Below are 14192 nucleotides of genomic sequence, written 5' to 3'. Positions count from 1 at the left end.
GTAAAGTTGGGGTTTTGTGGGGCCCTTCAGAAGTCAGGGCCCTGGGCACATACCCAGTGTGCCCACCGTTAAATCTGCCTCTGAGGCCAGGGACCAGGTGTATGAAGGTAAAGTCGGCCTTTGTTCTGTGTGGTGGGGGTGGACATTCAGAGAGGCAGGCTGTGGGGAACATTTGAATCTAGTGTACTTTTGAACCTTATTTCATCCATAGGTTTTTTTGAAAAATAAAATCACTATTTTTTCTGCTGATGAAGGTAATAAATTCTCATTGTAGAATGAGAAAATTCAGCAAAACGCATTGTTTTAAAGGCATCCCTTCTCTCTAGAACATTAAGGAAAACAACTATGGCTATTTTGGGTGTCAATTCTTTACAAATAAAAGGGCATGCTTACAATTTTTAAAAGGAAGGAGAATAATAATGCGTCTACAGCTTCCAAATGAATGAGGAAGTATGTACTGGTCCAATGACATGCTTATATTAAAGAAATCTTATCTATTTGTGTACTGACTTTTATGTCTTTCCAGAAACTACCCTGTAGGAGCAAGCTGGCTCTAAAGTGTGTGCACAGGAGCAGTTGCACTTAAGTTTTTGTGGCTCAGACTAGGGGAGCATAATCTCTTTGGAGCATCTTTAAATAAGAAATCAAAGTCCCCTAAAGAAAACTAATAGTCTCCTTAGAGAGGCTCCCAGACATCTTTCATCCTCCCATCATCCCTCCCCTGCTCCTCTGATCCCCCCCAACAGTGTCTTCTGTGTGAGAGCAACACAGTGAGACTGAGGAGGGACTAGGACTGTTTTAACAACCCTGTACCTCTACCCACAGAGAAGGGGCAGCCTCCTGCAGCAATGGGGCCTGGAGCCGAGGGCCAGCCTGCGCCTCCCTGGATCACCATCACTCTGCAGAAACAGCGAGGGGCCCCGGAACGGCCACCCAACCAGGAGGACAAGCCTGGGGCCCAGACCCTGAAGTCTGAAATAGGAAAGCCAGCCAAGATACCCGAGAGAGCCCAGGTGCTTAGAGCAAACCCTTCCTGTCTCTGTAGATGCGGGAGAGAGCAGCCGGCAGGGGCTGGAGACTGAGACTCCACAAGGACCACAGTCTTGCACAGTCGTCCTAGAGCCCATGGCCTGTGATGATGGCTGCTGTCTGCCCTTGGTGTGGGTGGGCTGCTAGGGAGGCAGAAAAGCATTTAGGCAGTGGAGACAGCTCTCTGCTCCCTGCCTCCTAGGCAACGCAGCATCTGGAGAAATGGAACAAGGTTAAAATAACTTCTCAGATGCAGCAACCATGTCAAAAGCTCCATCTCGACTCATTAGCGGTGATGGACCAGCCCTGCTTTTGCTGCTGGGCTGAATGCTGGCCAGGCCTCCTCACTCCCCATCGAGGGCTATAGGGCTGGAACCAGGGTTCTCTTCTGTGGACACCTTGATACATTTCTATTTTGCAGTCTGGACTGAAAACAGCTTTTTCAAACCCAAACAACTGTGCTTAGAAAGAGGCTGAGAATCATGGTGTTTGTGTCCCCCCCCCTCAATAGCCACCACAGTGAACTCATTGCCAGAGCGTGCAGTAGGACCTGCTTCCCTTCATTTTAACCCAAATCTCAATTGTCCCCATGCCTGAAAACCTTCATGCAGACTTAGAGAATTTATAAAACAAATATTAACCACTAATCTGGTTTGGGGCATTTGTCAGCATACCAAGTATCATAAAAACCTCAAAACTATTTCCAAACTCAATTCATTTTGACTTTCATGTGGGATATCTGCCATCCAATATCTGGGGCTGAGGCCAGGGCTGGGGACAAGGCAGAAACCAAGATGCCTGTGTGTGCCTAGGGGAACCCTACACTAGTCTGAGCTTCTGTGTTCTGAAGGCTGGACGTCAGTGAGGACAGAGCAGAGCTCCCCTAAGAAAGTGCCAGCCACCTGATTCCTCTTGGCAGACAGCCCTTGTGACTTCCTGCTTTGAGTTCTTATATCCATCTGAACCTCAGGTGACCTGACAGCACGTAACTTGTTGTATCCCAAATAGGAGCCCATGAAGCAAGCCGATTTTGTCCGCAGCAAGTCTTTCCTGGTGGCCCCAGCTAAGCCCACTGTGGACCCAAGGCAGGGAACAAAGCTCTACCTCCAGGAGGGACTGCAAAGAGGGATCTCTTTGTCTCATCAGAACTTGGGTATGAAACCTGCAAATAGTCCCAAACACTCTGAAGTATGTTCCTGGGATCAGTCCTACAGGTTTACTTCAGGTTTTTTTGTTTTGGGTTTGTTTTTTTTCTAAATTCTTTGACACACTGATTTGTTAAAATAGTTTTTAGCCTGACCAGGCGGTGGCACAGTGGATAGAGCGTCGGACTGGGATGTGGAGGACCCAGGTTCGAGACCTCGAGGTCGCCAGCTTGAATGTGGGCTCATCTGGTTTGAGCAAAGCTCACCAGCTTGGACCCAAGGTCGCTGGCTTGAGCAAGGGGTCACTCAGTCTGCTGAAGGCCCACAGTCAAGGCACATATGAGAGAGCAATCAATGAACAACTAAGGTGTTGCAATGAAAAACTAATGATTGATGCTTCTCATCTTCTCTCTGTTCCTGTCTATCTGTCCCTATCTATCCCTCTATCTGACTCTCTCTCTGTCTCTGAAAAAAAAAAAAGTTTTTATTGAGATATCATTTCATGCCATAACACTCACCTATTTTAAGTGTACAATTCAGTGAGTACTGATTGACAATGAGTATATATTTACCGAATTGTACAACCATCACAATCCAGTTTTAGGATCTTACCTTAAAGAGCAAACTTGTGTCAAGGCCCTGGCTGGGTAGCTCAATTATTTAGAGCACCATCCCTGATATGCCAAGGTTGTGGGTTTGATCCCCAGTCAGGGTACATACAGGAATCAGCCAATGAATGCATGGATGAGTGGAACAGCAAATTGACATTTCTCTCTCTCTCTCTCTCTCTTTCTCTAAAGTCAACCAATAAAAAAAAAGCAACCTTATGCCGGCCCTAGCTGGTTGGCTCAGTGGTAGAGCATCGGCCTGGCATGCAGGAGTCTCGGGTTCAATTCCCAGCCAGGGCACACAGGAGAAGCACCCATCTACTTCTCCACCCCTCCCCCTCTCCTTCCTCTCTCTCTCTTCCCCTCCCACAGCCAAGTCTCTATTGGAGCAAAGTTGGCCCAGGAGCTGAGGATGGCTCTGTGGCCTTTGCCTCAGGCACTAGAATGGCTCTGGTTACAACAGAGCAGAGCATCGCCCCCTGGTGGGCGTGCCAGGTGGATCCCCATTGGGTGCATGCAGGAGTCTGTCTGACTGCCTCCCCGTTTCCAACTTCAGGAAAAAAAAAAAAGCAACCTTATGCCTGTTCCCCACCCCAGGTCTAGACAACCACAAATCTACTTTCAGTTTTTCTATTTACCTCTCTTAAACTCTTCTTATAAACGGAATCATAAAATATGTGTTCCTTTGTATGTCTTCTTCCACTGAGCATAACTTTTTAGATTCATCTCTGTCATTGCATGTATCAATATTTTTTTAAATTTCTTTTTAATTGTGGTAAAATACACAACAAAACTTACCACCTCATCTATTTTTAAGTGCACAGTTCAGTAGTGCTAAGAATATTCACACTTGTACAAACCAGTCCCCAGAGTTCTGCAGTTTTATTCTGGAAGTTTCTCTCTCTTCACTACATTAAAGCCTGCCTCTCTATCTTTTTATCACATAACTTATTCTATGCCTGAATCTTCTCTGCATTTTATGTATGAGACCACAGTTAAGACCTTGATGTGTGTATGAAAGAAATGCAAGACGCTTAAGGAGAAACTTCAACTTCTTGCTCATGTTTCTGTTTGTTTTCTCTTCTTCCCAGCAGCTCAGTCTGCAGTCATGACAGAGAAAGAATTGCATCAGCTGAAGAGAGCCAGTTATGCCAGTGCAGATCAGCCATCCTGGATGGAACTTGCTAGAAAGAAATCTCAAGCTTGGAGTGACATGCCCCAAATTATAAAATAGGTTGACAGCATGCTGGTAAAACTGTGCACCACCTTGACGGTCACTTAGTGAGAATCTACCACCCGAGGCAAACAAACTGTGAAACTTTAAGAGTGATTTTTCTCACCAGATTATTAGAAGGTGAGCTTTGGGAAGAATGAACCAGGCAAACAAGGAAGACAGACACATAGCCACAGTCCTGGGCTGGCAGTGCCCGAAAACAAGAACACCATTGAAACAGGCCAAGAACAAGGCCCTGTGCCCAAAGGTATGAATGGGAGTCTTTCAGAATTCCCTTTGATCAAAGGAGCGCCAACAAGGAAGAAAAAGGAAGTGAAATGTGGATGCATAATGAACTGGACCTGGAGGACGTGTGTCTGTGCCTCCCTCAAGATCATCTTGTGTCTCTGGTCATGGTCTTTCTTGCCTGTGGACCTGTCTCTCCTCTCATCTTTACTATTGGGTGTGATATTCATGGTACACAGGGGTACCGTTTGTAACAGCAGCTATGAAGCAGTCAGTTTCCCTGAAGATAGTCACTCTGTGAAGGAGCGGACAGAACAGAGCAGGGTACACCAATTCATAGACTGTTTTTAAAAATAGTTTTTAAACTTTTCCACTAGGCATCTGTGTCCTTAACTGTTGCACAATACATTGCCTGTTCGATAAAAGGTTTCCAGCGCTTCTGTCATGTGTAAATATTATTTCTACTCACATTTAGAGAGTATTCTCCAGCATGGAGCTAAATGTACAGTATAAAACTTCACTCAAGATACAGTTCATTTAAAATCTCAATTGGGTTGATTTTGGAGTTTGGGTTTTACTTAGATTTTTTTTTTCCCCAATACAATTTTGGTGTTTATTTTTAGAAATCAGGAGATATAATATTGGGGTTTTTCCTCTTCTCACCTATTTGATACAACATATAAAAAATATGAAATTTCTAAAAATGTTACAATTCTTTAGCATCTAATTAATCGAACCTGCATATTTCTATTAAAAACTAGGTTTTCAATGCATTTGCCAGGGTGACCCGTGAATGCAGAATGTGGAGAAGCCAACAGATGAAGAGCATGTATCTTGAGATCTCAGAATCATGTCTCAGTTATATAGTACCTCTATTTATAAAAACATTTTCAATTTGTTCCTTTGAACAGGCTAATTTCCATGGGAATGTGTATAGAGCTGGGAACATTTAGCCATCAGAATCAGTAAGACCTCATATATATTATTTGATTTTATATATGCTAAGTTCTGTCCTTTTATTACATTTTCCATCTTCATGAATGATTATTTTTCTAGCTGTTAGAACTACACAATTTCATCAGGTCTGCCTCTAATGAAAGTGTCCTGGGATAGTTTTTTTCCCCAACCAAATTGATTTATTAATTGTACTGTCTTAGCATCAATACTGAGTACCATGGTGAATGTGCTCTGAACAAGAACTCCAGCCAGCCAGCCTTGCTCTGAAGTCTTAGACATGAATAGATTTAACTAGAAAAAAGTCATGTTGGCTATTATTACCCCAAATCATCATTTCTTCCTAAGACTACAGGAACTGTCTCCAGTTCTAGCGAGGGTGCCAGTTTGAGGATAACAAGGCTTCCTCATCCACTCTGAGGAGATGAGACTCATCTCCTTCACAAGAGAAAGATCATCAGGAAGAACATCGAGCTAATATAGACGCCCCTGCGGGTTTTTTGTTGTTTTTTTTTAAATGCACTCAGTAAGGTGGGCCCTAGATTTGCATCAATCTTGGAAGACTGAGAAGAAAAGAATTGAAAGGTGCAATCTTTGTATTGGATCCTAAGAGAAACAATAGGGAAATAGGTCTATGGCAACTGCAGTGGTTTTTGAAAATGCCACAAATTCTTGGACAGTTCTCCCTTCAAGAAGCAGAATTTAATTTGCCTTCTCCAAGTGTGAGACAGACTTACTGCTCACTCTAGCTCCAGTGACCAAGTGAACTTCTGAAGTGAGATGACAGGGAAGATCCTGTGATAACATGAGGAGAAGCCAGCCATATACAGGCCAAGGAGAGAGGCCGCAGAAGAAATTAACCCTGCCAACACCTTGATCTCAGCCTCCAGGCCTGTGAGACAACACATTTCTGTTGTTTACTCAGTCTGGGGTACTTTGTTAAGGCAGTGGGAGCAAACTCATACATCTCTTGTCAATTACCAGCACCAACTTGGCAGCCACATGAATAAGCCCCTTAGAATTGGCTCCTCCAGCCCCAGTAACACCTTCAGATGAGTGCAGCCCCGCTGACATATTGACTGTAACCTCATAAGAGATCCCAGGCCAGACTGCCCAGCCAGTCTGCTCCTAAATCCTGATCCACTCAAATTGTTAAGTAACAAATGTCTATTATTGTTTAAGCTACCAAGTTTTGGGGTAATTTATTACTTAGCAATAGGCACTTAATAAGTGAAAAGGCCCTACTTGTTTTTACATTAATATTTTATTTAGGGTTAAGAACATGCCCATGTACATAGTATGGGATAATTTTATTTAACACCTTTCAAACTGCAGTATTTCTTAGATTGTGTGGCAGAGATAGTTGGGCATGGTGGAAGGGATACACCAAATGCCTGTAATTGCCTCACATAGCATGGAATTGTTTCTAGAAGCAGATGTCCAACCAGAGACAACATCTCCAGCTGCACCCCCTTCTACCCAAACCACACACCTGCCTATATGTGGGACCCTGTCCCCTGTCCCTGAGTTCTGGCTGATGTATTGAGAACAAAAGTGATGGGCATCTCACATACAAAGTTCTGACTTTCTAGACAGGGTCCAAGGAGGCAACCAAGGTGGCAAGGAGGCCCTGGCAGGTTAGTTCAGTCAGAGCATCATCCCAAAACACCAAGGTGCAGGTTCAATCCCCAGTCAGGCCACACACGGGAAGTCACAATGAATGCACAACTAAGTGAAACAACAAATGAATGCCTCTCTCTCTCTCTCTCTCACACACACACACACACATACACACGCTTTTTCTCTCTCCCTTTCCATGTCTCTCTAAAATCAATCAATAAAAATTTCTTTAATTTTTTTAAAAATGATAACAAGGAAGTGTCCTGTAGAAGAGATTTCAGAGAGAGGAGATGTTTAGCTAAGAGAAGCCAAGGGGAAGCAGGAGAGGATCCTTCAGGTGTTAAAAGAAAGAGGAGAGAATTGACTTATGCTACTTATGCTATGTAACTCCACAGGGAACAAAGTAGGACCAGAAATGAAAGTTCCTGATAGGACAGAGACATGTTTTATCTATTAGTTATCCAGCATAGGACAGGATGCTGGTCAGGAGTGAGTTCCCTGACAATCAAGGTGAGTAAGCTGAGGAGGATGGAGGGCCATCTCTCTCTGAGATGCTGTACAGATCTTGGCCCTGGAGAGGAGTTTGGGTAGAGCTACTCTGGGTCTACAAGGCAGGGCCTTTTTCATTCATTTTATAATGAATTACACTACACTGCCCTTAATACTAATTATAACCAAGAAATAACCATCCAGAAAATGATGCAAATGGGCTTTTACACAGAATGTGATGGTTCAGAGTGCTTTGGAAGCCTTTAGTTACTGGGAAAAGGAAGCCAAGCAGAAGCAGCCATCTGTAGTTATACACAATGGGGGAGAGTACAGATCTGCTTCCCCCAGCCCCACCCCTGAATCTTCTCTTGCTGAAGGAAATGTTTATTTATTCCCTGGTTGATGAAAATAATCTCTAAGGAATAAGCCTTTTAGGACCAAAAAGCAGAAATAATGCGGGCTGAACGCATGTGTGTTGAGTACGAGCACAGGTTCTCCCAAGCAGCAGCGACATTGCTTTGCATGCGTTGTCTCTCCTCCTTCCTGCTTTCTCTAGAGGGAGAGCATTGTCAGCATGCAAGGGAAGGAGATGTGTTTGTGATGCCCAGGTTATTAAACAGCAGCAGCCAGGCTTGGGGGGGGGGGTGCTCCAGCATGCTCATGAGCCTCACTTAGGAGCACCGGAAGCCTCCACAGAGAGGCCAGAGGCCTTCAGACTTGCACACACACCTTGGCTATTACATTTGCAGGAAAAGAAAAATTCAACATGTAGTTCACTATCCAATAAAGAACCGCCTGCCACTGAAAGATTTCCCCACAGGAATAAGAATTCTTGTTATTAAACTTAGGAAAATGCAAAACTGCTATCAAGACAGAGGAAAGGAGGAGCAAATCACTAGGGAGTCCTTTAGGCAAAATAAACCCAATCTTTTAGAAGCTGAAGCCTTTAGATTCAGGCACTCCATCTTTCTTCCCAAGGGAGAGCGAGGACAGAAATGATCAGGTGGTTTTCACTGTTGCCCACCCACCCTCTCATCTATCGCATCCTCTGTAAGGATCAGGCATGTCCAGGGACGGGGTTGCTGCCCAGGCTCCACGAGGCTAGAGCAGGAGGCAGAGCGTGGTCACCCACCCACGACCACATTGAGTGCAGGGCTGCCCTGCAGAGCCCCAGCCTCAAATTGCCCTGGCCTCTGGGAGCACCGTCAACTGGTTCTGCTGAAATGCTTCAAGCACATAAAACGTTTATAGGGGGTGTGGCGCGAGGCGCTAAATTAATTGTGGCTAAGCTGAAGGCTGGCTTTCCTGGCAGTGGCTGGAGCCAGACAATGTCCTGGGTTACCTGGAGGCCTAGGAAGTTCCAGAAGCTCCTGTTCTGCCAGGCTGCATTTCTGTGCATCCACTGGTCATCTCTGCGCTGGCTGTAGCAAGTTTCCCAAGCTCTCTTCTGATAAGGATCTCATTCTGTTGAGTGCTGGGCTTCCAAGATGTTACAGGCTTGTGGCTCCCCAAATTCGTATGCTGAAATCCTAACCCCCAGTATCTCAGAATGTGATTTGGAGAGAGGGTCTTTAAAGAGGTAATTCAGTTAAATGTGGCCACTGGGGTGGTGTCCTAATAAGAGATTAGGGCACAGACACACATGTGATGACTAAAAGCAATGACCATTTACAAGCCAAGGAGAGAGGCCTACAAAGAAACCAACCATGCCAATACCTTGATCTTGAACTTCTACCCTCTATAATGAGAAAATAGATTCTCTGTTGTTGAAGCCACCCAGTCTGTGGTGCTCTGCTATGACCACCTGAGCAGAGTAATACACAAGTCTAGTGTGGTCTATATTTTGGGTTGAGGCTGCCTCTCTGATTCTGGCCTGGGATAGGTTACCTCTTGGGCCCCCCTAACTCTGAATCTTTGTGGTGAGCCACAAGGAAGGTTAGCTTCTTTTCTTGAGCAAAACTTTGATACTTCTGGCAGGTTCTTGTTTACTAAAGAGAACAGAAAAATCCCCAGTTTTTAGTGCTCTTTCCCTACTCTCTGATAACTTTGGCCTCTCTACCTCTCACGACTTGTCAGGACATTCCTATGGTTCAGTGTGCAGAAGGCTGCGGGCTCCATTTGCAAGACGCCCATCAGCCCTGGCAGCACCATCTTTTACGGTGCCGCTGTGCCCACACCTGTCATCAGCACAGGTATATACCTGATACACAGTAGATGCTTAGTTAGTATCTACTGAATGGATGCATAAATAAGAACGTTTCCACACAGGTTCCATCTATAAGAATGCATTTCGGCCCTGGCCCTTTGGCTCAGCGGTGGTAGAGCGTCGGCCTGGCGTGCAGGAGTCCCGGGTTCGATTCCCAACCAGGGCACACAGGAGAAGTGCCCATCTGCTTCTCCACCTCTCCCCCTCTCCTTCCTCTCTGTTTCTCTCTTCCCCTCCCCCAGCCAAGGCTCCATTGGAGCAAAGTTTGCCCAGGTGCTGAGAATGGCTCTGTGGCCTCTGCCTCAGGCGCTAGAATGGCTCTGGATGCAACAGAGCGACACCCCAGAGGGGCAGAGCATCGCCCCCTGGTGGGCATGCCGGGTGGATCTCAGTTGGGCGCATGCGGGAGTCTGTCTGACTGCCACCCTGTTTCCAGCTTCAGAAAAATGGAAAGAAAAAAAAAAAGCATTTCAGTCACATACCCTTCACCCTCCTTCATTTCCTGCTTGTCCGTGTCCAGACTCAATGTTCTTTTATTATTATTATTATTTGTCCCAAAGGTTCTTATTGAGAGTGGAAGGGCAAGGGAGATGAAAAGGTAGAAGTAGGAGAAAAAATCAGAAATACCTGTGGAACTTTTTTCAAATTACCCCTCCCTGCTCTTCTTCTCTGGTGCATCTCAAACCAGAACTGTCTGGTACATGGAATGCAGCTTTTGCATTGGCAGGTATGACCCAAAGTTTGTGACTGTTCTTCGTCAGTTTTCCATGTGCAGTTAGGGAGTGCCAGACGGAAGGCTTTATAAATCACACTTAAATCAAGTTGGTTGATAGTGTTGTCATTTATATCCTTTACAATTTTGTGCATACTTGTTCTGTCATTTACTAAAAGAGGGTGTTGAACTCTCCACCTCTAATTGTGGATTATCTGTCTCCTTTCAGATCTGTTGGTTTTTGCCTTGTATATTTTGAAGCTTTGTTGTTAGGTGCAAACATGTAGAATTATGTGTTCTTGGAGATTTGACCCCTTTACTACTATAAAGTGTCTCTCTTTATCCCTGATAATCTTCCTGGTTCTGGAGTTTCCTTTAATTAATAGAGCTATTCCACCTTTTCTTTTGGTTAATGTTTGCATGGTATATAGCTTCCTCCCTCATTTTACTATTAATCCACGGATGTCTTTATATTTGAAGGGGATTTACTGTAGACAGCATAAAGTTGAGGCATACTTTTTGTTCAAATGAATGTGACTGTGTTCCAGTAAAACTTTATTTACAAAAACAGCCAGCTAGCCTGTGGGCTATCATTTGCTGACTTCCGAGCTATAGAATAATATAAAATGAAAAATCAAAGCTCTGTGCTTCCAGAGGCAGCCCCACTCTCCAGAGTTAACCATATTTAGCAGTTTTCTGTATTTGGGGGTACTTACACCCATAATTCTAGGTAATATACTTGTTTGGTTTATCAATTTTTCATGACATCTACAGAGTCCCCCCACCCACCCCCAATGAAATAGGAGAAAATTTCCTGATTCCTATTAAACTCTTTTCTTCACTACCCCCGAAGACTTATCTTTTATAAACATTATACTTACAGTTTTTCTTTTGTTCACTTTATAACTTTGCTGTTTCCTCTTCCATCAACAGGACACTGTTCCTCTTGATCCTCCCCATAACAAGGTGAGGGACTTACTTCTTATCATCCTATGCTTCTCCCCGTCCTTACCTGTCAGTTTCAGTTACATTTCCAAACTCACTTTATAATGTTTACATTCCATTTTGTAAATGAACTAGGTCTTTGGGACTCTCCCAGAAGTTGATCCTAAAAACTGCAAACTAAGACATGCTATTTACAATGTTTTAATTATGGCAATATTAATCACTACAGACCCACATCCTGTGATTGGAGAAATAAATGCAGTCCTCTGGACTACCAAGAGTATCTCTCCACAGAAAATGTCCTAGCACCAAAGCCCTGTATGTGGGTTGTTTTTTTCTTATACTCCAGCAAATACTCAAAATCATATTACATTTTAGTTTACAGTCTTATCCTAGAAATCCTGTCATTAATCTTCAAGAATTCTTGTTCTTTGCTTCTCTTTTGTGTTAACTTGTTCTTGTTTCACAGAAGCATGCCCTCACACAAAGCTCTGAGACTTCCCTTTCTTGAATTTTCTATTGTCCTGGGAACAATCCTTGGACAACTTTTGTTGGTTCTTCTCTCTTTTTTTTTTAATTTTTTTTATTTTTGTTTATTTTTTACAGAGACAGAGAGTGAGTCAGAGAGAGGGATAGACAGGGACAGACAGGAACGAAGAGAGATGAGAAGCATCAATCATCAGTTTTCCATTGCGCGTTGCAACACCTTAGTTGTTCATTGATTGCTCTCTCATATGTGCCTTGACTGCGGACCTTCAGCAGACCGAGCAACCCCTCTTTGGACCCAGCGACCTTCAGTTCAAGCTGGTAGGTCCTTGCTCAACCCAGATGAGCTCGTGCTCAAGCTGGCGACCTCGGGGTCTCGAACCTGGGTCCTCTGCATCCTAGTCCGATGCTCTATCCACTGCGCCACTGCCTGGTCAGGCTGGTTCTTCTCTTTGAAGCTGTTGGTTTTCCTCAAGGGTAGCTTGGTTGTCCATTTATATTTATGGACAAGAGCCAGACTGGTTGATTTGGTAAGGTATTGTGGGTTTTTCTGCATTTGTGTAGCTCTTTTTGCCCAAAAAACCACTCAAGAATAGGAAGACCAAGGCCATGTATGGAAGATCATCTAGTAGGCTCAATTTCAGAGTGCATAAGCATGAAACAAGTGACCACGCCCTCTCATCCTAACAAAAGCCAAATAAGAAGGACTTCCCTTGGGGATGGGGCACAAACATCCATACTGAGGTCTAGCCATCCCACCCCCACAGTGCCCACAATGCCATTTCATTAGAAGGCCATATCCTGGCTTACCTAGGGTAGTATTTGGAGTTGGCACTGTGAGGTAACTGCCAAGTGGGTTACAGTTCTTCATAGACCTTTGTTGAACCAGACTAATTTCAGCCTCTCTTTCCATGGGAATGTTTTATGCCTGTGAATTCTGTGCTTAGAGCTTTTGGGGAGCCAAGAGAAAGGCTCTGTTTCCAGGCAAATTTCCTTTTGCATCATCTGAGCTGTGGCTTCCTGTGCTTTTGAAACTCAGCAAAGTCATCACATCTACTTTCCACCTTCCACAATTATATCAATATCTGATCTCCTGCTAATTGCCCCTCTGTCCTCGGCTGTGGAATTCCTCCATTTTATAGGAGTAGGAAGTGGAAGAACTGTGGGCAAGCAGCAAGATAAAGGTGTGTGCTGGTCTTCTCTCTTATCCTCCTTTTGTTTTTAAGCTGACAACCTAGGAAGCATGAAGCTGTGGGTACATTTGACCTCTAGTTGGAACACAAAAGGTAGATTTACCTTCATCAAAAACCTAAACCAAATAATTCATATAATACAGAAAATCTTAGTTTCATATCACATAACAATTGCTTATATTTTTCCATTGTTTGAATATAATGAACAGTATTTCTATAAAAGAGATTTGCTACTTTGTAAAAGTTTCCAAAACAGAATTTTAACCTGAATTTATACTTCTCCAAAGGAAAGGTTATTGGCCCCAGTTATTCATATTGTAGGGGTATTTGAAAGAATATTATTGCCCTGGCCGGTTGGCTCAGTGGTAGAACATCAGCCTGGTGTGTGGATGTCCTGAGTTTGATTCCTGGTCAGGGCACACAGAAGAAGCGACTGTTTCTCCGTCTCTTCCTCTCCCCTTCTCTCTCTCTCTCTCTCTCTCTCTCTCTTCCTCTCCTTCAGACATGGCTCAATTGGTTTGAGTGCATCGGCCCCAGGCCTTGAGGATGGCTCCAGAGTCTCTGCCTCAGGTGCTAAAAATAGCTCAGTTGTGAGCATGGCCCTAGATGGGCAGAGCATCAGCCCCAGATAGGGGTTGCCGGTGGATCCCTGTTGGGCACATGCTGGACTCTGTCTATCTCCCCTCTTCTCACTTGGAAAAGAAAGAAAAAAGAAAAAGAATATTATTAACCCATCAAGTAGAATTGGTTTCTTCTTCCTCCCTAGGTATTGATATCATTGATCATTTTATCAGCCCGGAAAGCTAAAGGTGAGGTCAGCAACCTGAGCTGTGCTAAAAAAGGAATGAGTCGCATACCCCTGTGGGGGTTTGAGCTCACACACAGGCTTACATGATCCTGGGATTGGTGTTTCCAGCAAAGGCTCCAGAAATGCTCTTTAAGCCTCAGGTAGCATTTAGTCACTGGGTGGGTATTTTCTGAGCCAGGTCTATCATCTTGAAGGACTCTCCCTTGGAAGAAAAGTCATTCTAGCACTTCAATTCAGGCCGAGTCTCCTTGAATATGCTGACAGGGTTAATTCCTTGAGCTTCTGAGATGGAGAAAGCTCCAGTTCAAAGGTCTGAACCCAGATGCTCAGAGAGATTATTGGTTCCAGGAACTTAGTGTTCTCAACAAAGAACCACACAGAGCAGCCAGCACCAGTGAAATTATCTTTAAATTAATGAGCTCTCTTATAAATCCCAAGGAAAAATTAAATAAATGAATTGTCTGAAGCCAGTTGATTTGTAGCTCATATTTCTTCTGAAAAGATTGGGTTACATACAGATCTATTACTGCGTTGCTGA

The 14192-nt window shown here is 44.1% G+C and overlaps 1 protein-coding gene across 1 annotated transcript in view; it reads left to right on the top strand.

The window, feature by feature from the left end:
• Window positions 1-4796, top strand: part of CRACDL (CRACD like) — a 204584-nt gene extending 199788 nt beyond the window's left edge. Inside the window, exons 8-10 of the mRNA XM_066267806.1 lie at window positions 826-1013; window positions 2038-2182; window positions 3877-4796. Coding sequence (XP_066123903.1) covers window positions 826-1013; window positions 2038-2182; window positions 3877-4016 — 473 coding nt within the window. The 3' untranslated portion in view covers window positions 4017-4796. The remainder of the gene's footprint in view (window positions 1-825; window positions 1014-2037; window positions 2183-3876) is intronic.
• Window positions 4797-14192: the final 9396 nt, after the last annotated feature.

The sequence above is a fragment of the Saccopteryx bilineata genome, chromosome 3 (assembly GCF_036850765.1).
Source record: "Saccopteryx bilineata isolate mSacBil1 chromosome 3, mSacBil1_pri_phased_curated, whole genome shotgun sequence".
Classification (NCBI taxonomy): domain Eukaryota; kingdom Metazoa; phylum Chordata; class Mammalia; order Chiroptera; family Emballonuridae; genus Saccopteryx; species Saccopteryx bilineata.
The sequence above is the reverse complement of the archived record's forward strand: the minus strand, read 5'-3'. Positions and strand labels throughout refer to the sequence as shown.